The 25641-nt window shown below is 34.3% G+C and overlaps 2 protein-coding genes and 1 long non-coding RNA gene across 5 annotated transcripts; 1 reads left to right on the forward strand and 2 right to left on the reverse strand.

Annotated features, from left to right (window-relative positions):
• Positions 1-1401: 1401 nt before the first annotated feature.
• On the reverse strand, positions 1402-3632 carry Prosbeta5 (Proteasome beta5 subunit). The gene is made up of 5 exons (XM_014348227.2): positions 3397-3632; positions 2945-3101; positions 2652-2864; positions 2243-2476; positions 1402-1546 (listed from the first exon to the last, which is right to left on the reverse strand). Exons 1-5 carry the CDS (start codon positions 3532-3534, stop codon positions 1452-1454), a joined length of 837 nt encoding a protein of 278 aa, XP_014203713.2. The 5' UTR covers positions 3535-3632; the 3' UTR covers positions 1402-1451.
• Positions 3633-7667: 4035 nt separating this feature from the next.
• On the forward strand, positions 7668-9884 carry LOC149376076 (uncharacterized). 3 transcript variants are annotated; one of them, XM_089591296.1, is made up of 3 exons: positions 7668-7752; positions 8037-9386; positions 9463-9884. In XM_089591296.1, the coding sequence occupies exons 1-3, from the start codon at positions 7735-7737 to the stop codon at positions 9520-9522; spliced, it is 1428 nt and encodes a 475-aa protein (XP_089447422.1). In that variant the 5' UTR covers positions 7668-7734; the 3' UTR covers positions 9523-9884. The 3 variants fall into 3 exon arrangements, with proteins under 3 accessions (XP_089447422.1, XP_089447424.1, XP_089447417.1); XM_089591298.1 differs by having other exon boundaries at positions 8037-8480; positions 8582-9883; XM_089591291.1 differs by having other exon boundaries at positions 8037-9883.
• Positions 9885-10607: 723 nt separating this feature from the next.
• Positions 10608-14490, reverse strand: LOC149376077 (uncharacterized). The gene is made up of 3 exons (XR_016293696.1): positions 14396-14490; positions 14144-14312; positions 10608-11361 (listed from the first exon to the last, which is right to left on the reverse strand). It is a non-coding gene; the product is annotated as an uncharacterized LOC149376077 (long non-coding RNA).
• Positions 14491-25641: the final 11151 nt, after the last annotated feature.

The following is a 25641-nucleotide window of genomic DNA, read 5'->3' on the forward strand; positions in this document are numbered from 1 at the left end:
AAGTAATCTCTGCTAAAGTTGAGGCCCGAAAGAGTGCTCACGAGGGTGGTCGAAAATCTAAACTGCTAGTCCACCAACTCGAATCGGTCAAGTGCGTGGAAAAATTATAGAATCTATTTTCTATCCCGAAAGTCGACCTTAAAAAAATTGGACCCCCCCCCACACACACAAAAGCGAAGCCAGCCGCAACTTTGCCAGTTGGATTTTTATAATAGTTTAAATCCTAAACCATAAAGGGGGGAAAATGGCCTTTTCACGCCGCTCATCTACTGCTAATCTTGTCTAGGGCTGTGGTATGAATCATCTACGATTGCAGATAATGTATTTCTGATGAATTTGCCGTGCCACCGGTGCCACTAACTTTTTATTCCGATCTTTTCAAATGATAAATTGCTTGCTTATCCGGGTATGCTCGTCAGTAAGTACATCATTCGGAACGAGTCCACGGTGTCGGATAACAAAATACCTTTTTTCTTTTTATCTCTTAATTTGGAGTGGGGCATAATGTAAGTAAAAAATACCTAATCGATAGGAAACTTTACCACCCTACACTCAAGAGTTTTTGTTTTTATCTAATCTTATACCAAATTACGAGTAATTTCCGAAATAAACTCCAATTTTTAAATAGGCATTGTATTTGCGAAAAATATTGAGATTTCTTCCATGCGAGCATAGTTACAACAAAAACTTCAACTTTGACAACACGTATCTACGATTAAAAAACGACATATCGAAAATACTGGGAACGTTTCAGATGAGTCAACTCACTCTAGAAAACAGATTTTTAGCTTTACCGTGATTTTGGCGTCATCTTTATATTTTCAATTGACTCTGCACTATCCTAGAAAGGCTCCGAGGCAACTACACTAATGTTAATAGTAACTTTAAATTATTGATTAAAAATTTATATTCAAAAATTGTTTCTTGAACACCTTTGTCTAAAAGACACTGATTATACATACCTACTTTTGTAGAAAGTGTGGTTATTTTTACATAAAACAATATAAACTACAATAGGTTTTTTGCTTGTGACAAGTACTTTCAAACTTAGAAAATTATTCATTATGGAATGAAAAATAAATGAGGAAAAAATACTACTCTCCCTATTAAATTCCTAAGGAATTTTTTTTTTATGTTTGCTGTGGTATTCGAATATTATAATTGTCAAATAAAAAACTAATTATTATCTGAATTTTAGATGTATTACTTCAATTTGAGTTTTCAAAATATTTGGAATTTTAAAAATCCTTCAAGCATAATTTCTGCACATTTTTCTGCAACGCAAGCCACAATAAATGGCAATTTTGTTTTGAACTTGGTATTAATAAAATAAAACACTTTCGTAACGTATCAAATTGATTTGTATGTGTAATGGTATTGAACAGCTTCGTAATAAAAATATTTTGTTGTTAAATAGTAGAACTCATGACCATTAATACGGAAAAGTTTCTTTAATTAGCACTTTTTTCTTGAACATAAGCATAATGCAAATCTTTACAGTCTTGGTGACTGATATCCACCCAGCCAGTTGATTTCATATGGTAAACTGCAAACAAACATTGAAATAATTTTTAATATTAGGGAAGAAACTACGATTGTTCATTTATTTTTCTTTTATGTATTGGTAATGCTGTCTTTAACAGAAAGTGATGTTTATTTTGTTGAATTATTTCATCAATTTTATTATTAAAATAAATAATGAATAGGCAAATGACTAATTCTGGATCGAATTTTTTTTAAACTGCACCGAGAACCAACAAATTACTAAAAATTTGCTTCTTTTAAAAGTTTTCCCTGCGAAGAAAATGTACTTAAAGCCAGTTACTAAATTTTGCAGTAGTAAATTTATGGTAAGATAATTGATACAAATGTTTAAAACTACAAATCGTTAGCAAGCAAATATTTTTGTTCAAACATGAGATTTTCTCTTCCTTCTGTTTTTTACTGGAAGTTATTTCTTATTTATCAGTACATAAAAGATAGAAGTGAAAAAAAAACAGTTGATTCTATATTTTTAATTGTGCCATAATGTAAAAAAACAATTCTCCGAATGTTGCAATATTAAAATGACTAATATGATAAAAAAAATCCTTCTCATTTGATTATTAAATATCAAAAACTATTAGGGCCAGATCCGACAGCTGTTTCTCAATTCTTAAAGTACTACACGTACGTTAGTATACACCTCTATTAACTTAGGCTATTTACAAAATGATAAGTTACTTGTTATTTTAATTCTTACCTCTAACAATACCACCAGAATATGCATCCCTGTGAGTAGCGTGATAAATAGCTCGTCTACCCAACTCATAGGCTTCTTCATCAGTCAAATCATAACGATAACCAGAATCTAGAACACCATATGCATATATGGAACCAGAACCGACGCTGAAAACTTTCCCAGGAGTACGAGTTCCTTGAGAGTCAACGTAATACAAGCTTGGTCCTCTTTTGTCCCATCCAGCAACCATCATACCTGAAAAATATTGGCTACTTAGCTTGAACTATTCAAGTGGTTATTAAAACATGTGAATAATTTTTCATTGACTTTATGACAATATCCAGGTACTTTTGGATGGAGCATTTAGATGACTTCAATGGACAAAACAGAAAATCTGTGATAACTCAAAATATCAATAAAACATTTATACCAATACTAAGGCCCATTCCTTTGTAGTTGTAAACCATATTTGACATCAATTTGCTAGCTGCAGCAACGGAAATTCGCGATCTGTTACGCAGCTCGTAGAGGCGACACTGTTTTGTCAACACTCGATCCCAGTACAGACAATCAGCTGCTCCTCCAGCCACGGTTCCCAACAGGTATTCATTGATCGGGACAACTTTTTTGACGGTTTGTGAACCTGCAAACAAGTACATTGATTGATGATAAAGTTACCGTGCTTATACAAGCCGCAGCATATTGAAAATTCAAAAAAATTACCAATGTACTCTCCTCCTGTGGCCCGAGAGTCTACTGCGAGTATGATACCTCCCTCGTACATGAAGCCCAACGTAGTGGTACCATGATCAAATTTGATCTTAAGGTGTTGGCCACTTCCGTCTGTTTCTTTGGCAAGTTGACCTAGAAAGTCAGCGGGCTGAAATAAAAATGTACAAAATTTATCTCTGAATCTTTCCACCTCTATAATAATATTTACAGCATACAGAAACCACCAGTCATTCTTGGCTGCATAACCTCCAAACAAATTCTACTACCATTCACGAAACATAATTGGGGAAATAAAATAAATAAAGGTTGGAAGTTATGAATTTCTTTAACATACGTATAGTAAAAACTCAGTTGAAATTTGATAATATTTTGAACTAGTAACAATGGACTTTTCGAGCAATTCAACTGTCAACAAAGATAAATAGGTATTTGAGTGAACTTACGTTGCCATAAGGTGGGATGGCCAGGGCCATGCTATTTGTAAAATTCTGGAATTCGATTTCCTGGTAGAATCCATCGATTTGCTGTGAATTGTTAAGGTTGATGATAGAATTTAAACCACAAAGCTCAGCAAGCGCCATGTTTCACCGCTTGTCACGCTGATATGCACTATTACTTGACTTGACAATACACCACACATTTACAAGTCTTTTTTATATATAAACACACATAATATACTCCAATATACCTTCTTGTACACCTATACATTATTCTGGCCTTTCCGAATCTGGGTGCCCGGAATGCGGAATTTTTGTGGTCGCTTGTTCGGTTGGTAGGCCGAGTTCCTTGGACCCCAGGGCACGGGGGTCGTACCATGTAACTATTTTTCAGTACGTCGGCCTATGTTATAACATAGGCCTGCAAAGCAAAAAAAAGTTATATGGTACGGACCCGGGGTATCGGGGATAGGGTCCTCATGGATACACTCGTTAGTACTATTTTGAACGACTCCTTACTTTACTGTCTTCAAGGGGCTCAAGGTAGGGAACTAAGACGCAAAAATCCTATTATGAGCACGTTTTTCTTTGTTCGGTCAGCGGATGATCAGGCCCATCAGTGGCCGTACCATATAACTTTTTTTCGCTTCGGGGGCCAGTGTTATAACATAGGCCAATGTACAGAAAAATAGTTACATGGTACGGTCCCAGGCTGGCTGAGTTGGCTGCAGCGTTGGGTGAAGAGGATTCCCGCAGTGAAAATGACGGTCAGTAACATAAAAGTTACTGTCACTAACATACCAATCTATAGAGTGTTGGAGAAGCGAATAGGCAGAGAAGAAGGGGGCATTCCAGAGGTTCTCACCAGTGCTCCCAAATGTGACTGGCAAACATGTACCAATCCCCACACAACCCGGAGCGCTTACTGGCCGCTTTGTTTATTTAAAATAAAGTGAATAAAACAAGCGCCAATCCCCACACAACCCGGTCCGCTTAATGGTCCCTTTATTTTTTTAATATAAATATAATAATAAGACAAGTGAAAATCCCCACACAACCCGGTGCGCTTACTGGCCGCTTTGTTTATTAATTAAATAAATAAAATATCACAAGCGCCAATCCCCACACAACCCGGTGCGCTTACTGGTCCCTTTATTTTTTTTAAATGAATATAATGATAAGACAAGCGCCAATCCCCACACAATCCAGTGCGCTTACTGGCCGCTTTATTTATTTAAAATAAATTGAATAAGACAAGCGCCAATCCCCACACAACCCGGTCCGCTTAATGGTCCCTTTATTTTTTTAAATATAAATATAATAATAAGACAAGTGAAAATCCCCACACAACCCGGTGCGCTTACTGGCCGCTTTATTTATTTAAAATAAATTGAATAAGACAAGCGCCCATCCCCACACAACCCGAGCACTTACTGGTCCCTTTATTTTTTTTAAATGAATATAATGATAAGACAAGCGCCAATCCCCACACAACCCGGTCCGCTTAATGGTCCCTTATTTTTTTTTTAAATAAATGTAATGATAAGACAAGCGCCAATCCCCACACAACCCGGTGCGCTTACTGGTCCCTTTATTTTTTTTAAATAAATATAATGATAAGACAAGTGAAAATCCCCACACAACCCGGTGCGCTTAATGGTCCCTTTATTTATTTAAAATAAAGTGAATAAAACAAGCGCCAATCCCTACACAACCCGGAGCACTTACTGGTCCCTTTATTTTTTTTAAATGAATATAATGATAAGACAAGCGCCAATCCCCACACAACCCGGTGCGCTTACTGGTCCCTTTATTTTTTTTAAATAAATATAATGATAAGACAAGTGAAAATCCCCACACAACCCGGTGCGCTTAATGGTCCCTTTATTTTTTTTTAATAAATATAATGATAAGACAAGTGCCAATCCCCACACAACCCGGAGCGCTTACTGGCCGCTTTGTTAATTTAAAATAAATTGAATAAAACAAGCGCCAATCCCCACACAACCCGGTCCGCTTAATGGTCCCTTTATTTTTTTTAAATGAATATAATGATAAGACAAGCGCCAATCCCCACACAACCCGGTGCGCTTACTGGTCCCTTTATTTTTTTAAAATAAATATAATGATAAGACAAGTGAAAATCCCCACACAACCCAGTGCGCTTAATGGTCCCTTTATTTTTTTTTAATAAATATAATGATAAGACAAGTGAAAATCCCCACACAACCCGGTGCGCTTACTGGCCGCTTTGTTTATTAATTAAATAAATAAAATATCACAAGCGCCAATCCCCACACAACCCGGTGCGCTTACTGGTCCCTTAATTTTTTTTTAAATAAATGTAATGATAAGACAAGCGCCAATCCCCACACAACCCGGTCCGCTTAATGGTCCCTTATTTTTTTTTAAATGAATATAATGATAAGACAAGCGCCAATCCCCACACAACCCGGTCCGCTTAATGGTCCCTTATTTTTTTTTTAAATAAATGTAATGATAAGACAAGCGCCAATCCCCACACAACCCAGAGTGCTTTCTGGTCGCTGTAATAATTAATAAAATTTATTAAGTAACAACGCGAGTGCTTATCACCTGACTATCCAGGATACTCACTGGTCACCACTGGTTGCGCTTGAATGATTATTTAATGCTTTTTAATGATAATTATTGCTACTAGTAAGCGCCCCAGCTTATGGAGTGATTGTCGCTTGCCTTATTACTATATTTATTTTAAAATAAGTATGCGACCAGTAAGCGCACCGGGTTGTGTGGGGATCGGTGCTTGTCTTATCATTATATTCATTTAAAAAAAATAAAGGGACCAGTAAGTGCTCCGGGTTGTGTAGGGATTGGCGCTTGTTTTATTCACTTTATTTTAAATAAATAAAGGGACCATTAAGCGCACCGGGTTGTGTGGGGATTTTCACTTGTCTTATCATTATATTTATTTAAAAAAAATTAAGGGACCATTAAGCGTACCGGGTTGTGTGGGGATTGGCGCTTGTTTTATTCACTTTATTTTAAATTAACAAAGCGGCCAGTAAGCGCTCCGGGTTGTGTGGGGATTGGCGCTTGTCTTATCATTATATTCATTTAAAAAAAATTAAGGGACCATTAAGCGTACCGGGTTGTGTGGGGATTGGCGCTTGTTTCATTCAATTTATTTTAAATCAATAAAGCGGCCAGTAAGCGCACCGGGTAGTGTGGGGATTGGCGCTTGTGTTATCATTATATTCATTTAAAAAAAATAAAGGGACCAGTAAGCGCTCCGGGTTGTGTGGGGATTTTCACTTGTCTTATTATTATATTTATATTAAAAAAATAAAGGGACCATTAAGCGGACCGGGTTGTGTAGGGATTGGCGCTTGTTTTATTCACTTTATTTTAAATAAATAAAGGGACCAGTAAGCGCACCGGGTTGTGTGGGGATTGGCGCTTGTCTTATCATTACATTTATTTAAAAAAAAAATAAGGGACCAGTAAGCGCACCGGGTTGTGTGGGGATTGGCGCTTGTCTTATTCAATTTATTTTAAATAAATAAAGCGGCCAGTAAGCGCACTGGGTTGTGTGGGGATTGGCGCTTGTCTTATTCAATTTATTTTAAATAAATAAAGCGGCCAGTAAGCGCACTGGATTGTGTGGGGATTGGCGCTTGTCTTATCATTATATTCATTTAAAAAAAATAAAGGGACCAGTAAGCGCACCGGGTTGTGTGGGGATTGGCGCTTGTGATATTTTATTTATTTAATTAATAAACAAAGCGGCCAGTAAGCGCACCGGGTTGTGTGGGGATTTTCACTTGTCTTATTATTATATTTATATTTAAAAAAATAAAGGGACCATTAAGCGGACCGGGTTGTGTGGGGATTGGCGCTTGTTTTATTCACTTTATTTTAAATAAACAAAGCGGCCAGTAAGCGCTCCGGGTTGTGTGGGGATTGGTGCTTGTGTTATTTCTCACATGTTTGCCAGTTACATTTGGGAGCACTGGTGAGAACCTCTGGAATGCCCCCTTCTTCTCTGCCTATTCGCTTCTCCAACACTCTATAGATTGGTATGTTAGTGACAGTAACTTTTATGTTACTGACCGTCATTTTCACTGCGGGAATCCTCTTCACCCAACGCTGGTTGGCTGAGTAATGGTCGAATATTTCAATAATTTCATGCCCACAGTCCTCAACTGTCATACGCCGTCTGTTGGATTTCAAATGAAACAGCACATGAATTGCACAAAAATTATGCAGTTTATGCCTCATACTCATTCATAGGACATAGGACCATCACCCATCACAAAAGTACTGTTGTTACACCGTGGAAAGTGGAGACATGAAATTATAACGATGGGCAGAATAAAGCGGGTAAAGTATAAACAAATAAGTGAATTTCCTAATAAACTTTTACGACTTAGCCATATTTTACAGTAAACTAGAACAGAATAGATATCAACGTTATTAACTTTCTCAAAATAATGAAAGTCTTGTAGTCCAGTAATAATTTTTGAATACTTGCAAAATTTAAAATTAGTTGATAACTTTTGACTTATTGCTGAAAACAAGTCATGGTTATGAACATTGGTGAAGTCGTTGACTTTGAAATTGAATTATGTAGTTTGAAAAATAATAGACATGTTTTTTAATTGCAGTTAAAACAGCATTGTTATTCTGTAGAGGATGTTAAAAAAGCTGTGGAAACAGTTAAAAAGGGGAAAAAATCGATTTTCGCAGCAAGCCAATCGTATGGTGTTCCTTATGCAACGTTGCATTCGAGATGCAAAGGTATTTACGATTATGATGTAAAGAAGGGTACTAAGCCTGTTCTCAGACAGACAGAAGAGAAAGAACTTGTCAAGTGGATTTTTCAATTAAGTAATTGTGGATTTACTGTACTCAAAGAACAATTGCTTGACACTGTCCAGGTTATTATAAAAAACTCAGAGAGGCCTAGTCCATTTAATGGTGGCAGACCCTCTAGACACTGGTATGAGGCATTTCTTCGGAGGAATCCAGAAGTATCCGAGATTATGTCACAGAGCTTGAAGACTCGAGCCAACGTGTCGGAAAAATCCATCCAAGATTGGTGTAAGAAAGTAGGTTCACACTTGAATTACAAAAATTTACTTAATATTGAATCCAGCAGGATTTTTAATTTAGCTGAATTATCATTTATGCTGAATCCAAAAAATGGAAGAGTGCTGATGCAAAAAGGGTGGAAAACAGTTCATAGTAGTTCTGAAAGTGATAAAGAGTGCTTCACAGCTTTAATTGGTGGAAACGCTGCAGGAAGTTTGCTTCCTCCTATGATCATCTATGACTACGAAAGAATACCAAAAAAAATGGCTGATAATGTTCCTGATGGATTTGTGATTGGGAAAAGTGCTAGCCAGTGGATGACAACTGAAACTGCTCATTTATATATTTCAAATTACTTTTACCCGTGGTGTGTTGAGCAAAAGTTAAAGTTTCCAGTGATACTTTACGTTGATGGACGTTGTTCTTATCTTACCAAATCCTTAAGTGACTTTTGTTGTGAAAAAAAAATTGAACTGATTGGTCTTGTCGCTAATAAAACCCATGCACATCTACCGACAAATTTGGGATTGTTTCATCCTTTGGAGAGGTCTTACAAAAATCAAAATAAAATATGGAGAAGAAAAAATGATGAACAATACTTGACAAAAATCGATTTCCCAATGGTTTTAAAAACATCACTAGATTCACTTGATTTTAAAAGCATTTTTAAAACATTTTTCACTGACTGTGGTCTACATCCATTTTCACCTGACAGTACTGAATGTAAATTAGTGAGTGGAAGTTGTGAAGGGTTATCAGAAAATCTGAGTGCTAATGACGATGGGTTTGAAGTTACTCCTTTGAATAAAATGTTAATTTTTATTGAATCTCTTATCAACCCACGAACTTTAGAAGAATTTAAACAAAACAGAAACTCTAGTTGGACTGGGGATATTAAATCAACAGATCTGTATGATTTTTGGGTAAAGTTTAAAAATTCATGTAATAATAGAGTACAAAATGAGCAGGAAATCATAGAAACAAAAAATATGCCAACAGATTTGGATACAACTCAACACGGTGACACTATTTATGAGCAATCTAATAATAAGAACTTGAACAGTACACCTCGTAATAAGATGCAAATGGAGTCTGGTGCAAAAAGTAGTTGTAAGAATAGCTTGCCCCAAGATACTCCTTCAGAATCAAAACAAATAGTGACTTCATTACACTCAAATGAACGAGTAAACCTAAGTACAACTGAAACTGATTTATTCTCAGATGAGCAACAGGGGCAGTTGAAAAATAAAACATACCGTGTGGATAGTAATAATATAAAAAATTTAATTGTTTCAAATTCCTCGAATAAAAAGTTGATCATCAAAGTATATCCAATATCATGAAAACAATACATAAATTCTTATTTTGTACAAAAAAATTGAATTTGGTGGGTTAATGTAGAAAAATATTATTTTGACTCATTGAATAAATGTTTTAGCCACTCGAACATATTTATTTTTTTGAACTCAAAAGACTTAACTTTGCCTTAATTAAAATAATTATTAAAACAGTTTAGGACGGTATTTCAAAATGCAGGTGCCGCATTTTTTCGAAAATCCCTAAACTGTGTAAGGTTAAAGTACTTACTAATTATGAAATAACTTTTCGCATTTTTTTTCTCTATCGTCTTAAAAAAAGCGGACATGCTTTAATGCTAGTGATTTTAGTTTTTCTTAAATCGCTCCAACTTTAGTAACTTATTTGAATTTTTTTATATTATTTTTGTGCAAAATAGACTGTTTTTTCTAATAAAATTGAAACATCTAACATGTCCCTATTCGATTGATTGATTGAATAGTTTTTTATTGGCTTTTGAACTTATAGTTATATAGCCATTTCTATCGAAATGGAGCAGGTAGTATACATGAGAATATTACATAATGAGATCCATTTAGGTATTATACACTAGTATATATACATATCCAGTTATATGAGATAAGATATCGATTGAATTACAATAATTATATTATTGGTATAGAAAATAATTTATAAAGCTTAGCCAAATGTCTTATTTGCTATTTAGGAGGGTATTAAATTAAATATTTTTATCTATACTATCGATAAAATTAGCTAGTATTGGGATTGTTTGTTCGTCTAAATTGGCTAGTAAATTTTTTATGGAAAATGGACCATTTTTACCGATTTTATAAAACTTATTTAACATTTTGGTCCTTTCATTTTTGTATATATCACATTGCCAAAAAATATGTTCTAAGTTATCGGAATCTTTGTCACATTCGCATCTATCAGAGTTTACAATATTAAATCTATGTAAGTCACAGTTAAGAGCGGTATGATCACTTCTACTTCTATTTATCGATACAATTGTTTTACGCGAAATACAATGACCATGAAACCATGGTTTGGACCGAGGTTTATGATAAAACTTAAAATAATTGGTGCCTTTTGTTTGAAACATGGACAACAAGCTAGATTCGTTCTCTTTAAAACATTGTTCGCGAAATCTACTTTTGAGATCGGTGGCAGGGATCGCCAGATTTGCAGGAGGTCCCTCAATTGCTGCTGATTTAGCTACCTTATCAACTGCCTCATTTCCTTTTATTCCTATGTGAGCTGGAATCCAGAATAATTGAAATCTTCTGCCGAGACTCTGCGCTTCTGCAAGTTTCTTTTTAAGAATTAGTATTAGTGGAGATTCATATTTGAAGCCTTTGAGTTTATTAAGGGCCTTGAGTACGCTGAGTGAATCAGTAAATATCTTAAATGAGTTGTTGCCGTTGGCAATAACAAAGTCTAAAGCTTTAGAAAGTCCTAAACATTCTGCCGAAAAGATTGAGGCATCGCCAGGAATATTGTAAGAGCATGTTAGATTATCATCGTAGGACCAGGTTCCGAAGCCAGCTTTGGGGGATTCATTAATGTATGTTTTGGAACCATCTGTAAAAATGAAGTTACAGTTATCATTGTGGTCGAATATGTTGCTGAATTCTAAGTTGGGATCTACTGCAGAACGAATTTTTGACCAGTTGTAAGATCGGAAGTGTAAGTAAAAAAATTAAGAGAGAAAGGTATAGTGAATTTAAGGAATACACTTGTTTGTATAATGAGATCTTCTAGATGCCAAATGTTTTCATAACAGTTTACAATTAGGGGCTTTTGGTGATTATGGGAGTATAAATTATGTTCCGATACAGAAAATAGTTCTTCTATACTTTTGAGGGTCGTATTTTCTTTGTTGGAGATAAGTTTGAGTAAAAATGAGTGGGCTAAATATTTTAGTCTATGCTTCAGTAGAGGAATTTTGGACTCTGCAGTGAGAACACTTATCGGGGTACTTTTCCGGTAGCCCATGGCCAACCTAATAGCCTGATTTTGGACTCTTTGTAGTTTATTGAAATGGTTGTCGGAGCATGGTAAAATTAAAAAACCACAATATTCGAGGATGGATCTCACCATTGATTTATATAAGATGAGAAGTACGTCTGGATCATCTTCCCACCATGTGTGACGTAAACATGCAAGGATTTTGAGAGGAGCACAGCTTCTGGTCACTAAATAATCCACCTGTTTGTGCCAGTTTAAATGTTTGTCTAAGTACATGCCCAAGAATTTAACAAAGTCCGATGAGGACAGAGTACTATTTGATAGTTTTAGTGAATATTGGTCTAGTTTAATCCGATTTTTGCTAAAAACAACCAGTGTACACTTGTCTGGAGCGAGTTCTAGCCCCCTCTCGAGGAAAAATTTAATGATGATTTCAATCACTTGATTTAAAAGAGCTATAGAGGTTTCTCCATTTTCTAGTGAGGTATAAATAACTTCGTCATCTGCGAATCTTAAGAGGGTTGCTCGATTGTCAATGAGTTTGTCGAGGCCTGCTGTATATAGAGCATACAAAATCGGGCTAGAACTGAGACCTTGGGGAAGACCTATGTTAGTTTTGAATTTGCCTCTTACACTAGAGTTAACTGGAATCAAGTACCTGTCGTATATCAGGTTGCCAATGAAAGAAATAAATCGGTGAGGTAAGTTTAGTGCCTTTAGACTGTCGAGAAGAATATCCGGAATCACGTTATTGAAGGCACCCTTTATGTCCAAGAAGACTGCTACAGTGCTTTTCTTAAGGTAAAACGATTTTTGTATGTCTGACGTTAGTCTAGTCAGGTTATCTGCACATGAGCGTCCTTTTCGGAATCCGTTTTGTTGATCAGGAAGGATTCTTTCACTTTCTAGCCACCACACCAATCTATTATTTACAATATTTTCCATGACTTTAAGGACGCAAGAGGCCATGGAGATAGGCCTAACTTTACCATTTGGCTTAGGTAAAAAGGTAATCAGGTAGCAAGACCATTCTTCTGGGAAGAGACCCTTGTCATAAATATCGTTGTAAAGTTCTAAGAGTACTCTCTTATAAAATTCTGGTAAATTGATCAGAATTAGATAATTGATTCTATCTGCCCCTGGTGCTGACTGAAGCTTAACGTTGTCTAGGACGTACAAAAGTTCACTATATGAAAATGGAGAGGATAGAATATGTGTTGGATTGTCTGACGTGTGGTCCAAAGAAGAAAAATCAAATGCCTCTTTGTTTAGATTTTTTGGCTGTAATAATTCATTGAGACATGTAACTGTCTCCTTTAGAAATTTCTTATTACCACTAGAGTTATCAGGACGATTGAAACCTGATTTGAAGCGTTTGACCTTTGACCAGACTTCTGAGATTTTAGTTTGATGTGAGATGGATTCACAGAACCTTTTAAAATATTTTTTTTTTCTTCTCGAAATGTTTTTTTTTGTTAGAGCAATGATTCTTTTGTGATGAATAAAATCTTGAAGATTGCATCTGTATCGGAGGGATTTAAGATTGGCCTTTCTGATCCTTATAGCTTTGTCACATTCAGCATTCCACCAAATGGCATTAGGTTTTCTTTTTTTTTTTGGGATTTTTGTTGCTGAAAGATATTTGTGGATTTTTTGTCAGATCATTTTTTTTAAAATTGTAATTTAACGATTCTACTATACAAGAGTCAATGAAGGTAATGAACCTTTCATATCTTTCTAAGATATGACAGTTAAGAAAATCAATAGAAGAGAACATGTGTTTACCGGATTCTAATTTATCTTTGAACTTGGTCCAATCTAATTTACTTAAATTATACCTATAGTCAATTTTTGGCATGTGTTCAGGGGATGTATTTATTTCAATCTGGATTGGGAAGTGGTTGCTTCCCCATGTATCATCCAACACGAGCCAGGTTGTTAAGAGAGCTAAATTGTGTGAGATAAAAGAAAGATCGATATTTGAATATTTACACTCATTCTGAGAGATGGTAACGTGGGTATGGCTACCATCGTTAAGTAAGAAAAATTTATCATAATCCATATTGTCAACAAGGGTTCTACCGTTAGTACAATTCTTTTTACTGCCCCAGAAAGCATGATGGGCGTTAAAATCACCTACAAGAAGAAAAGAGTCAAATTGTGATACTTTAGAGGATAATTCAATCCAGCTTTCTTTACTAAGGTTGTTATTTGAATTTGGTCTTCTATAACAGCCAATTATACTTAACGGACCCAGACTCGTGTCCACCCTAATGGCGCCGACCTCAAATCCGGGTTCACTGAGTGGCAAATCTAGTACGTCAAAGATCAGGCTACTCCTGACAAAAAAGGCGATCCCCCCTCCTCTCTCGCCACTATCTCTGTCGAATCTTACCGTTTCAAATCCTTTTATACTGAATTTTTCGTGTGGTTGAAGCCATGTTTCCACAACAACGACGACATCAAAGTCTAGGACATTATGATACAAATCAAGCTTGTTGCCGATGCTTCTGGCATTCCATTGAATTATCTTTAGACTGGACATTTTAGGTAATATAGAACGTCTGTAAATATAAAAGTGTTTTATGTAAGATTAGTAAATAAAAAATTTCTGCATCAAAATTTTTCCTTTTTTTGTTGTTCTCACCATTATTGAATGGAAGGGATTTATCACTATTTTCTTGTATGCTCCAATCCATAGTATGCTCTGGGGGCATGTCAGCAGCGAAACCCTCGCTCCTGAGACCCCATTCAGAGTCATTTTCCATCGTATCAGCACCACCCGTTACCGGGGGTGGATACCAGAGCATGAAACTGCAGTTGAGGTTATGTAGCACTTGCTTTGGAGATGATTAATTGCCCTCAGCCTAAACTGTCTGGGGTGATGATGATACCAGGGTAGGCCTAAGCCACCCTGGAAGCACAAATAAAAAATAGCACTAAATAAAAACTCTTTACTAAGTCAAAAAAGAAAAAAAAGGCCCACGAGGTCACTCTCGCATCTCCCGTCCCTATTCGAAGTGTTAAGCGACTAGTAGCGCCTCCCTGAGGGTTCGATTGGGAACTATATGTTTCCCCAAAGTATGCGTTCAAATCGTCGCGGTAGCAACGACGTCGAAAATGAGTTTTTTAATTTCCTTAACCGATTTAATGGATTATGTGGGTGAAGGTTCACGCAAATACGTGGAAGGTAAGAATGTGGCCAACGCCAACCACATTTTTTACTGAGCTATCGAGGCACAATCGTCCCAAGAAGTAAAATTAGTATGTTTGTGTTTGAAGTCCACTGAAATATGATTAAAAAAATAAAAACTCATCAGTACTACCACGACGATTTGAACGCATACTTTGGGGAAACATATAGTTCCAAATCGAACCCTCAGGGCAGCGCTACTAGTCGCTTAACACTTCGAATTATGAAAAAACACCAAAAGGCTTGTCCCAGTGTTTCATAATTCATGTCCCGACTATGGAACGTCCTTCATAAAGTAATTTGTGGGTACTAATTTTAAGTTACTTGGAGTACGTTGCTCAAATGACATGATTTTCTTTTGATACAATTGCATTTCATGCCAAATAGTTGGTTGTAATGGAATTGAATTTCATTTTAAAAGTTTGTTTCATAATACGGACAACTAAATAAGTTAGGTTATGCTTGATTATGTCCCTATTATAAAACAATTACACAGAGAAACTTGTACTTTGAATTGAATGTAATAATCGAGCCTTTAAAGAGATGAAATATTGCTTCAAGATCTTCATTCATGCATAGCAGGTGTAGCCAAAGCAATAGAAAATAAAAATATAGAAACATTGAGAATATCCAGAAAGGTTGAAATAACCAATACTTAATTTGCCCAAAGGAATATTGCCCAAAACAATTCATGAAGAACTCAGTTATGTAAACATTAAAATAACTGTCTGTTTCGGCGAATGTGCTTATTTATCAAACAAAATAGGACAACAAAAATTAATAGAATGCCACAAGAGTTTTTTCGGTGGACACAGGGGCATGCATACAACTTACAGAAAAATACGAGAATGTATAAGAAAAGATATTGAAGGTATGAGAAAAGATATTGAAAATTTTGTACGAAAATGCAAAATTTGCCAAGAACAAAAACTAACACGGATAAAAAACAAAAGAACCTATGATAATAGCTGATACTCCACCCGGCCTCGACAAATCATGTGAAAATCACGAAAAAATCATACGATTATCTTGTGATGATCACGTGAAAATCACGTGATTTTTATGTGATAATTTCGACCGAATAATCACTTGAAAATCACGTGATTTTTACGTGATTTTTGTCATGAGTACAGTAAAAAAAATCCAATTCAGATTCAGATACTTTTCTTTGTTTATTCATTTATTCACCACTTCTATATATACTCAAATAAATACAGGCTAAAGAAGACAAGTTTTCAGAATAATTAATAAAAGCATGAGAATTGTCTTTTAATTTGGGCTTATTTTAATTTAAAATATAAAATAACATAGTAGGCCAACTATTCGATAAATAACCAACAGATTACTGTAAAGTAAGTTCCAAAAAAATATTTTGATGATTATATTTTTCTACACATTCTAATACAACATTATAATTTAATTTTAAACTTATAAGTCTTAATAATAGGCACATGTAAGATGTCCGTTCAAAAAGGGAACTACGCAATAATTTTTATAAAAAAGCAGTCATTTATTTTTTTAAGTTTTCTAAAGAACTTATTACTCATTTAATTTTTGATGTTGAAAACTTAAGATTGTAGATAGAAAATGGATGACAGCAAGTACTGAAACGGGAAATGTAGCCAAAAAACATTAATTTTTTGGGGTTTTCGGGTTCTTTGAATACTCATTTAGAATTCAGTTTGCCATGATCAGAATAGTAAATTTACTGTAGTCGTCAAAAATTCAGTAAAAGAGACAATGAAGCTGTAAAAAGCGTCTTGTATTTCGGGATAAAGGTATATAATTATATTATTAGTTAAAACCACTATTTTTTTAATATATACATGTTTTATTGTTGCCAGTTACATGTTTCATCTTGTATTTATTCAAAATAACATTTGTTGATTTTCTTTGTCAACAAAATTTTTTTAATGATTTTTGTGTTATTATTTATTCGTCTTCCACAAGTCAAATCACAGTACTTAAGCATAAGCGTTTCATAAATAAACGAAAATTTTTATAACACATGTTCTCTACCATCAACAATTGAATATATCTCTTTTTCATATGTATATTTAGTTACGAAACTGTTTTTAATTATCATTTTCTAACTTTTTTTAACGAATAAATGATCAATCTCATTAAAATTACAGGTACAATGCTTTGGAATAGTAATAATACTGTTGAACAATACCATTTGCAGTTTACTTTGGTTCGTACTCAGTATTAAACATTCAAATACCACTTAAAACTAAATCAATCTCCTTACTTTAAACTGCAAAAGTGTTCTTATATCTATTATGCAAGCCCTTACTGAAGCTGTCTGCATATTTATTGCTCCAGAATGCTACAGAAAAGTCTCAAAGAAAATTTGTGTCTAAATCTAATTTGTTGAATGTATATCAGCCATTGTAGGCGTTACCAATCGGATGATAACCATAGAGATATTAGAATAGAGTGCGCAAGATATACTGCTGCCAGTAAGTTAGCCCGTCAGACGGTGCGAGAGAGACAGATGCGAGAATCTCTCTCCGTCTCTCTCTAGCCGATCGCTGTGATTGGCTCTATTCCCTCTCCAAGCGCTGAATGGCTGGAAAACAGAGAGAGACGGAGGGAAATTCTCGCATCTATCTCTCTCGCACCCTCTGACGCAGTTTTCAGGCATTAGCGCACTCTATTCTAATATCTCTATGATGATAACATCATAGCTGGAGAGTTCAAGGGTTTTAAAGAATTTTTTTATTAAAAATTATTTTTTTATCTGCAGTTTTTCAAAAAGTGTGCAAAACACTTTAACTCTTTAGTTTTGGTGTTATCATCCGGATGATAACGTTTACTAAGGCTAATATACCTTTAATAAATCAGATTTAGACAAAAATGTTCTTTTGGAAAATTTGAGCTAGCCTAGTCTGCAGGAGAGTCTGCACATGAGTTTGCAGACTTGTCTGCAGAATTCTAGAGTAAGAAATGTGCAGACATGTCTGCAGACTTATTTGCAGACAGCTTCTGAAAGGGAGTAGTGAATTTTACAGTTGTAAGTTTCATAGCATTTATGCAAGTATCACTAGCTTAACCTTAAACATTTTATTCGTAGGAACAGTTAAAATACTACCATTTTCAGGTGGATTAGCTTAAACTCAGTTTGAACATTTTTTTTGTTTTTGATTGTACTTGAAACTTATAAATTTTTCTTTTATACCACAAACGTATTTCAAGATCTCTCATTACATCATTAAATTTTACTGTTGTACGTTTTTTTGCGCATAACATTTATGCGGCCACTCTTGGCTAACACTTCATTTTTCCTAAGATCTCTTATGATGTATTTTAATCGATCAATTACCTTGAGTATTTCTTGGATTTTTTCTTCCTTAGATATAAATCTTGATTGCTGCAAATAATCATAAAACAGGCCTGAAATGGTAGAAAATATTTATAGACCATAATTTGAGAATTACAAACAGGTTACTGTAAATTTTTTACGGGTATTCTAAAATTTTTTTTTTCTCATACCCCACCGAAAGTGCCACATTCCTCTCAGGTAAAAAATCGCATGCACTGCTCATAGGAAAAGTATTGTGCCATCCTCTGCATAATTGCCACCCTCACCTACAGCTCGGGAGGCAATTTCCTCGCAGAGAATGCCAAAATACTTTCCCTAATAAGCAGTAAGTATATGCGATTTTTACCTAAGAGGTTATATTGCACTTTTCTCCTTCGAATCAGGGAACAACGTCGTATTTTGAGCGGAGGAAGAGAAAAAATCGTATACGGGCCTCGGAAACAAAGTACGGCATCATCTCCCAGGTGGTTTCCCTACTCACCTTCGGCTCGGGAGGCAATTACACACCCGGGAGGGAATGCCGTACTTTGCTCCCTTAGTGCGTAATATACTGTTTTTACAATCACAACTATAGCAGAGAAGTTCTACTGTGTCTTACTATTTTTCAACTTTTTATAAGTGACTTTATGCATTAAAGTTTTAAATAAAAGAATTCAGTTGAATTATTTCTTGCTTATTTATTAATGTATAATAATATATTAGACACCAGTTGTTGCCTCATGCTCTGTGAGAAATTTAAGAAAAAAGTTTCAAACTAAAAGCTAAAGTCTATATTAGCACTGAGCGTCATATCCCAAGTGTCACGCTGCTTCCTGAATAGACCAACTCGAAATTCGCGGCATCGCGAACTCGATATTGTGGCAGTCAGATTTTTTTCATAGTCAAATTCATAAGACCGAACAGAATTAGAATATTCATATTTCCAGGGCACAATCTTGTCACAATTTATTAAAACAATTTTTTGAAGTTATACTTCTACTGGCACGTTATGCGAGAGAGTAAATCAACGATTTCAGAATTTCGACCTTGAAAAAATATGTGATAGAAGTGAATTTTCATTTTATCTTCTTCCTTACCCCGTCGAGCCCCATCAAGCTGCATCAGTCTCACCATCCCACGGCAGTCCCCTGCATACTCCCCCCCTTACCATGCTGTACCAGTCTTTCGCACACCTCCACTCATCCTGCCCATCTTGCCCCGCCCTACGAGTCCCTTCACATTGCATCGCTAAAGCCCACACACCAAGAAATTTATTATTTGATTTAAATTTTTTTCTACAATAAATTTTTATTCAATTTAAAAATTTTTTTTCTTCTGCAAAAAAAATCACTTTCCACATGATTTAAGCCTCCAACCTCCTGCATACACGCCGAGTGTCTTATCCACTCTGCTACGAGCGGTACCGACATAGAAAAGCCAGTTACTTTTTCTTATAGTATGGTTTGTCACTTATTTTTAAGTTCAATATTTATTCACTGTTAATTAATTAATTTGGTTTGATAATACGTTATGTTAATAGATCAGTTATTTATTTAATTAACTATTTCTTATTTTTATAATTAAATAATTATTTTCCGAACTTAAATACAATATTTTTTTAGCAGCAGCTTTTCTATACATTGATGCATATTTAATTAATTTTCATTAATTTTTATTAATTTTCAAATAAATCAATAAATACTTATTTTAACAACCTTTTAATTTATTTCAAGTTTTTTAACTTTTTTCTAACACTTTTATATTTTTCTCATCGTTTTTCCAGTAACGGTTTATGCATACAAGGTTCTATATTAATATATTTATTAACGTTCATTGCGTTTTATTCTTTAACAGTTTTTTTATTCGAGACTAAGGTGATTGCTTTGAGTTAAAAAAGTTCATCACTGTTAGTACAGGGGAAAATGAAGAGAGGTGACAGGAGCACAATTATAAAGCAACGCTGGCAATTATTTTCATTTGGACATACCTATATATGCGATTTTACTCATACTTTGCCATATATTTTTTATTAAAAAAAAAAAAAAACATTTTGTGAATCAATTTCAAAATTTTATAGGTTTACATAATACTCATGTATCATACAAAAACTTGGGAGCTTTCTAAAGATCACTTCCTTATATCTGCAATTTCACGAGATTCTTCCATAATGTTATATGTAAAATTGCGATTTTTTAAAATTAATCTCATAAAACAAGTTACAGTTAAACGATTTGCAATTTTTTGTGGCTATTTATTATACTATAACGAATGTACGTCTGATATTTTAATAATATCTATCAAAAAAATCTGTGTGTAATGACTGTCCTGAAGCGGCATTAACTGGCACGTAATACTATCCTACTGAAGATAAAGCGGTACTAAAAAAGGTTTTTCCTTATCATTTCATATATATATACACTACTAGGGCTTCGTCCCCCCGTGGGTTGCCGACCATTCACCCGAATCAAGGTGTGGAAAAGTGAGAGAAAAAACCGTTGTTGTTGTTATTCAATGGACGTTGCCGTTCTCTGTAGTATCACTAGCCTATCTGCTTACGATGGCTTCCATATCCAAAGAATGAGTAAAGGGCAGACTGTTGTGCATGCGGGCCATGTACCGCATCCACAGGAGTTTTGTGTCCCTCGTTTACACTGTGCATCACGTTCCGTGCGTAGCGCCATTTAAGCCCGTGAGTGCGAAAGAGTAGCACATACACGTTTCCTCTCGTTTAATTTAACTCTCATTGGCTCAGTGTCCCTCCATATTAAACACGACGCATGGTATAAGTGGGGGACACAAAACTCTTGCGGAGCGACAAATGCGGAGACTCTCTAATTGGCCGACTAAAGTTCTGCATGCGTCACTCCACATGCAAGTTCTGCAGTCTAATTTCTTCCTTAGTTAAAAAAATGTAATTTCCAATACTACATTCAAAAGACTGTAAATAAATTTTGTAAATAAAAGTTATATTACATAAAAGCTCTAAATGATGTTAATTGCTGAAATAAAACATGTACATGCTACAAAATGGTGTTTTTTGTAAATATTTTATTTGCATATCTTATTCCGAAATCACATAGATATTCTTATTCTCAGGTAAATAAGGTTATTATACCTTATCTAAATATTCTACACAAAAGATGTGTTTCTAGATTAAAGTAGCAACAATTCTTACAAAATCTGTATTTGGAATGAAATACCCATAATCTATTGTTAAAAGGCTTTGTAACCAGCGTTTTCGGAAATTCTAAAGAAGAACACTTAATTACTTATATCGTTGGTGAATTATGCACTTTCACTACTTTATGGTTACAGCTGAAAGACATTTTTAATTGTCAAATCAGTCATTAAAAACTGTATCACTGCCTTCAAAAATAGAAAAAAAATATATCTGTAAATATTTGTAAGAGCACGCTGGGACTTGGTCGGCTAGGTTGTGGATCAGCACGCGGGAGACTGTGGTTCGATTCCCGGCCAGTGCGACTTTTCGGGCAAGTACCGCTGTGACTTTTCATATGTGCTTTTTCACAACGCAATGCTCCTCGGGAAGGAGATTGAAAAATAAAAGGCTGCTTTTCTATGAAACATCTTGTGCGGTTTCCTTTTTAAACGGACATCTTACATTTGCCTTGTTTTTTTTTGCTGCGACAGCCTATTAGCCTGAATGCTGGGGCCACCGAGGGTGATCAGATCCGCTATTCCCTACCTATAACCCTAACACTGTTTTGCATTCACCCAGGCCCGAAAACCTGTGGGGCAAGGAAAAAACCCTGGAATTACTCTACATGAAAATACTACTGGAAAACCTGCCTCGAAACAACTGAAAAGCTTTGCATGGGAACTTATTCTGGTGATAACAGTTTTTAAAAAAATCTGCACTCACCAGGAATCGAACCAATGACCCCTAGAACAGCGCTGTATCAGTAACAAGCACGCTTACCACTAAGCCTATGCCACTCTTCCATATGACTTATTGAAACTTGTAAATTTAAAATTAAATTTTAATGCTTTATAAAATTGTATACAAAAATGTAATAATAAAAATATTTTTTTTGGAACTAGATTTACAGTAATCTTTTGGTTATCCATTAAATAGTTATAGCCTACTATGTTATTTTATATTTTGAAATTTAAACTATCGTAAGCCCAAATTAAAAGACAATTCTCATGCTTTTATTAATTATTCTGAAAACTTGTCTTCTTTAGCCTGTATTTATTTGAGTATATATAGAAGTGGTGAATAAATGAATAAACAAAAAAAAGTATCTGAATCTGAATTGGATTTTTTTTACTGTACTCATGACAAAAATCACGTAAAAATCACGTGATTTTTAAGTGATTATTCGGTTGAAATTATCACATGAAAATCACGTGATTTTCACGTAATCATCACAAGACAATCGTATGATTTTTTCGTGATTTTCACATGATTTGTTGAGGTGAAGTTTTTTCAAAAACAGCCATCGATACTAGCAACAACATCTGGTAATAAACATAAGTATATTAACTATACAATGTTTATTTTCAAAATACTGTGTAGCAGTAGCTTTACCCGACATTTGAACTATCACAGTCGCAGACGCTCTAGCAAGATATTTCATAGCGTTGTATGGAGTGCCCAAAATAGTACTCGGCGATAATGGAGTTTTCGAAATAATATATTAACAAATTCAGCCCAAATTTTCGGTTTTAACCTTAAGACCACTACACCTTACCATCCCCAATCTAATGGTTCATTAGAACGTAGTCATGCCATGCTTGCAAGCTTTTTAAGAACAAAAGCTACAACTAAACAGGACCGGGATGAAATTTTACCTTTTGCTGTACATGAATACAATACATCAATGCATACAGCTACCGGATTCACACCAAATGAAAAAGTATGCGGCAGAAAATCACGTTCACCAAATCCATATCCAACTGAAAATCAAATGCAATCTTATAATAATTATCTTATTGATTTGATCCGTTGTTTAAAAGATATGCAGGAAAAAGCCCACGATGAACTTATCGAACGTAAACATAAAAGTAAACAAAAATATGATAAGCATGCTAGACCTCAGAATTTAGAAGTTGGTATGAAAATTTACTCAATAAAAGAACCTTGGAGAGGAAAATTAGATAAATATTACAATGGAATTTTTGAAATCACCAATATAAATAAATATAATAACGATTTAACACTTAAAGCAGAGAATGAAAAAATAATCATCAAACATCTAGATAAAGTAAAGCGCTGTTACGAATAAGGCTTGCCCAACGAGACTTACTCCAATGTAAGTACGCATAAGACAAAAATAAAAATTTTGACTCTTGCAATTCACTACTCGGACATGAAAAGTTATTTTCATACAATTTTTTTTTTTAATCAACAGCCAAGTTTTGTCAATATAATCAACTTATATTTGTTACTTTATTGTGAACTCCGTTAAAAATTTACATTTGTTCATAAGTTCATAATATATGACTAATTAGAAATTAGATTAATAATAAGATCGAACCATAACAATTTCGTAAGGGAATAATTTCAGTAGTTAAAATATACATAACTAAACCTAAGTTAATTAGTTTCAAATCTGAAATTCTTTCTAAGATATCAAAATGTAAGCAACGTTCGAAATTTATTACCAATAATACCCAAATGTTTAAACCATGAAAAAAAAAAAAATAAATAAAACGAATTTTTATAATCAAATAAAATTTCACAAAATTTTTTTTTCGAGCTTACGTATACTACTGGTTAAAATTATACTCTGTTATTGTATTACATACAACTTGCGAACATAAAACAAATTATATGCACATGCGAAACCATCAACGGAAGATTTCACGTTTTGAAGATGTATTTCCAACCACTGACCTTCAACAACATTTTGTTTAACACTAATGCGTTGTAAAGTTGTAACAAAAATCTACAGTGGAATTCATGTCTTATAGTTTGCAAAAAGCTTTTCAAACATGTAGAACATCAATTAAAACAAACCTCATAGTGTGATAACACAATTTTACACAGGATTAAAAGCGATACAATACGGGCATGACAGCAACACTGCAGTACCTCCTCTCACTTGATTTCAATTGAGCAATAGAGCAAGGTCAATGAAGCATTACGGATCCTGCAGAAATGTCGCGTAAAACATCAACGCCATTAGGATACTTTGTAAAATGCAAAGCATCCACGCCTACCGTATAACACTACCGATTAAAGCTGCAATCAAGAGTCAACCACCATAAATAAAGGATACAATAATAATAATAATAATAATAATAATAATAATAATAATAATAATAATAATAATAATAAGAAATAAGACATTGGTGCTGTGAAACTTGGTGCAGTGCTTTATCCATAAAAGTGTAATTTAATTTAATCTGTTAAATATTATTGTTTCAATACAATAAATGTATTTAAAAAAAAAGAAAAATAAGTAAGTATTAATTTGTCAGTATATTTAAGGGGACCGCAGACTTTATTGTGGGGTTTATTGGTAAAATAGCATAACCTTCATTCAGAATTATGATGACGACTTTAAACCAATTAATAAAAATCTATTCTCAAACTATAAAAACTTCTCATCATATAACACGTAACAAATGAATTACATTACTAGTACCCATAAGCGTTTATAACTGTTCATGCTGTGAGTATCACGCCAACATTGAAGGGAAAATAGAGTTTGGACAGTATTGATATTTATAATATTTATATTATCATATGTTACCATGTGTGTGTATAGACGTAGATATTTATAAATAACGTTGAATCTTTTAGTCAGTACCAATGATTGTCTATGACTGGTCGTGCCATGATTTTCATGCCAGTGTTGAGGGGAATGTGAAGCACCATTTGGAAGCGCACCCAATTAAACCTTATTTTTATTCTTTAGTCTTGCAAAAATATAAATAAAAAAAATGTCATGTATGATTCAAAAAATATTGAATAGTATTAACAATAAAAAAGAAAAAATGTTACTGTATAGAGTTACATATTAGCAAAGGATTGAAAAAAAATACTTTATAAAATACGTGCTGCAGCGTTAATCATTAAAGGGGTGTATTGTCACCAATGTCAGCTTCAATTAAAATCGTTTTATATTTCTTATGAAATTAAATAATAAAAATATACATAAATAAAAATTTAGTAAGTATCGAAATTACTGGAATATTTGTAGTGATTACAGATTTTTGCATTCGTTAAGTTTTTTAAGCAGAAGACTGCATTACAAGGCAGCAAATATAACATTTGTTAACGATTAAATGTGCCATAAATTGTCATACCAACGTTGAGGAAAAGTAAAAGCACCCTATACAGAAACATATAAATACAATTATGTATACGGAATCATTTGCTTGCTAAGTATTTTGCTGTTGAATAAAATTCAAGTGTAGTACTTTA

This window comes from Copidosoma floridanum, unplaced genomic scaffold (assembly GCF_036245765.1).
Source record: "Copidosoma floridanum isolate Cflo_tuat_1 unplaced genomic scaffold, Cflo_Japanese_pri ptg000001l, whole genome shotgun sequence".
Lineage (NCBI taxonomy): Eukaryota > Metazoa > Arthropoda > Insecta > Hymenoptera > Encyrtidae > Copidosoma > Copidosoma floridanum.

Excerpts from the sequence above, each read along its gene's own strand:
- Prosbeta5 (XM_014348227.2), bottom strand. The coding sequence starts at position 3,534 with ATGGCGCTTGCTGAGCTTTGTGGTTTAAATTCTATCATCAACCTTAAC. Across the intron at positions 3,102-3,396 it reads CCATCCCACCTTATGGCAAC|CCCGCTGACTTTCTAGGTCA; the intron begins GTAAGTTCACTC and ends TTTTTATTTCAG. Across the intron at positions 1,547-2,242 it reads TTCTGGTGGTATTGTTAGAG|TTTACCATATGAAATCAACT; the intron begins GTAAGAATTAAA and ends GTTTGTTTGCAG.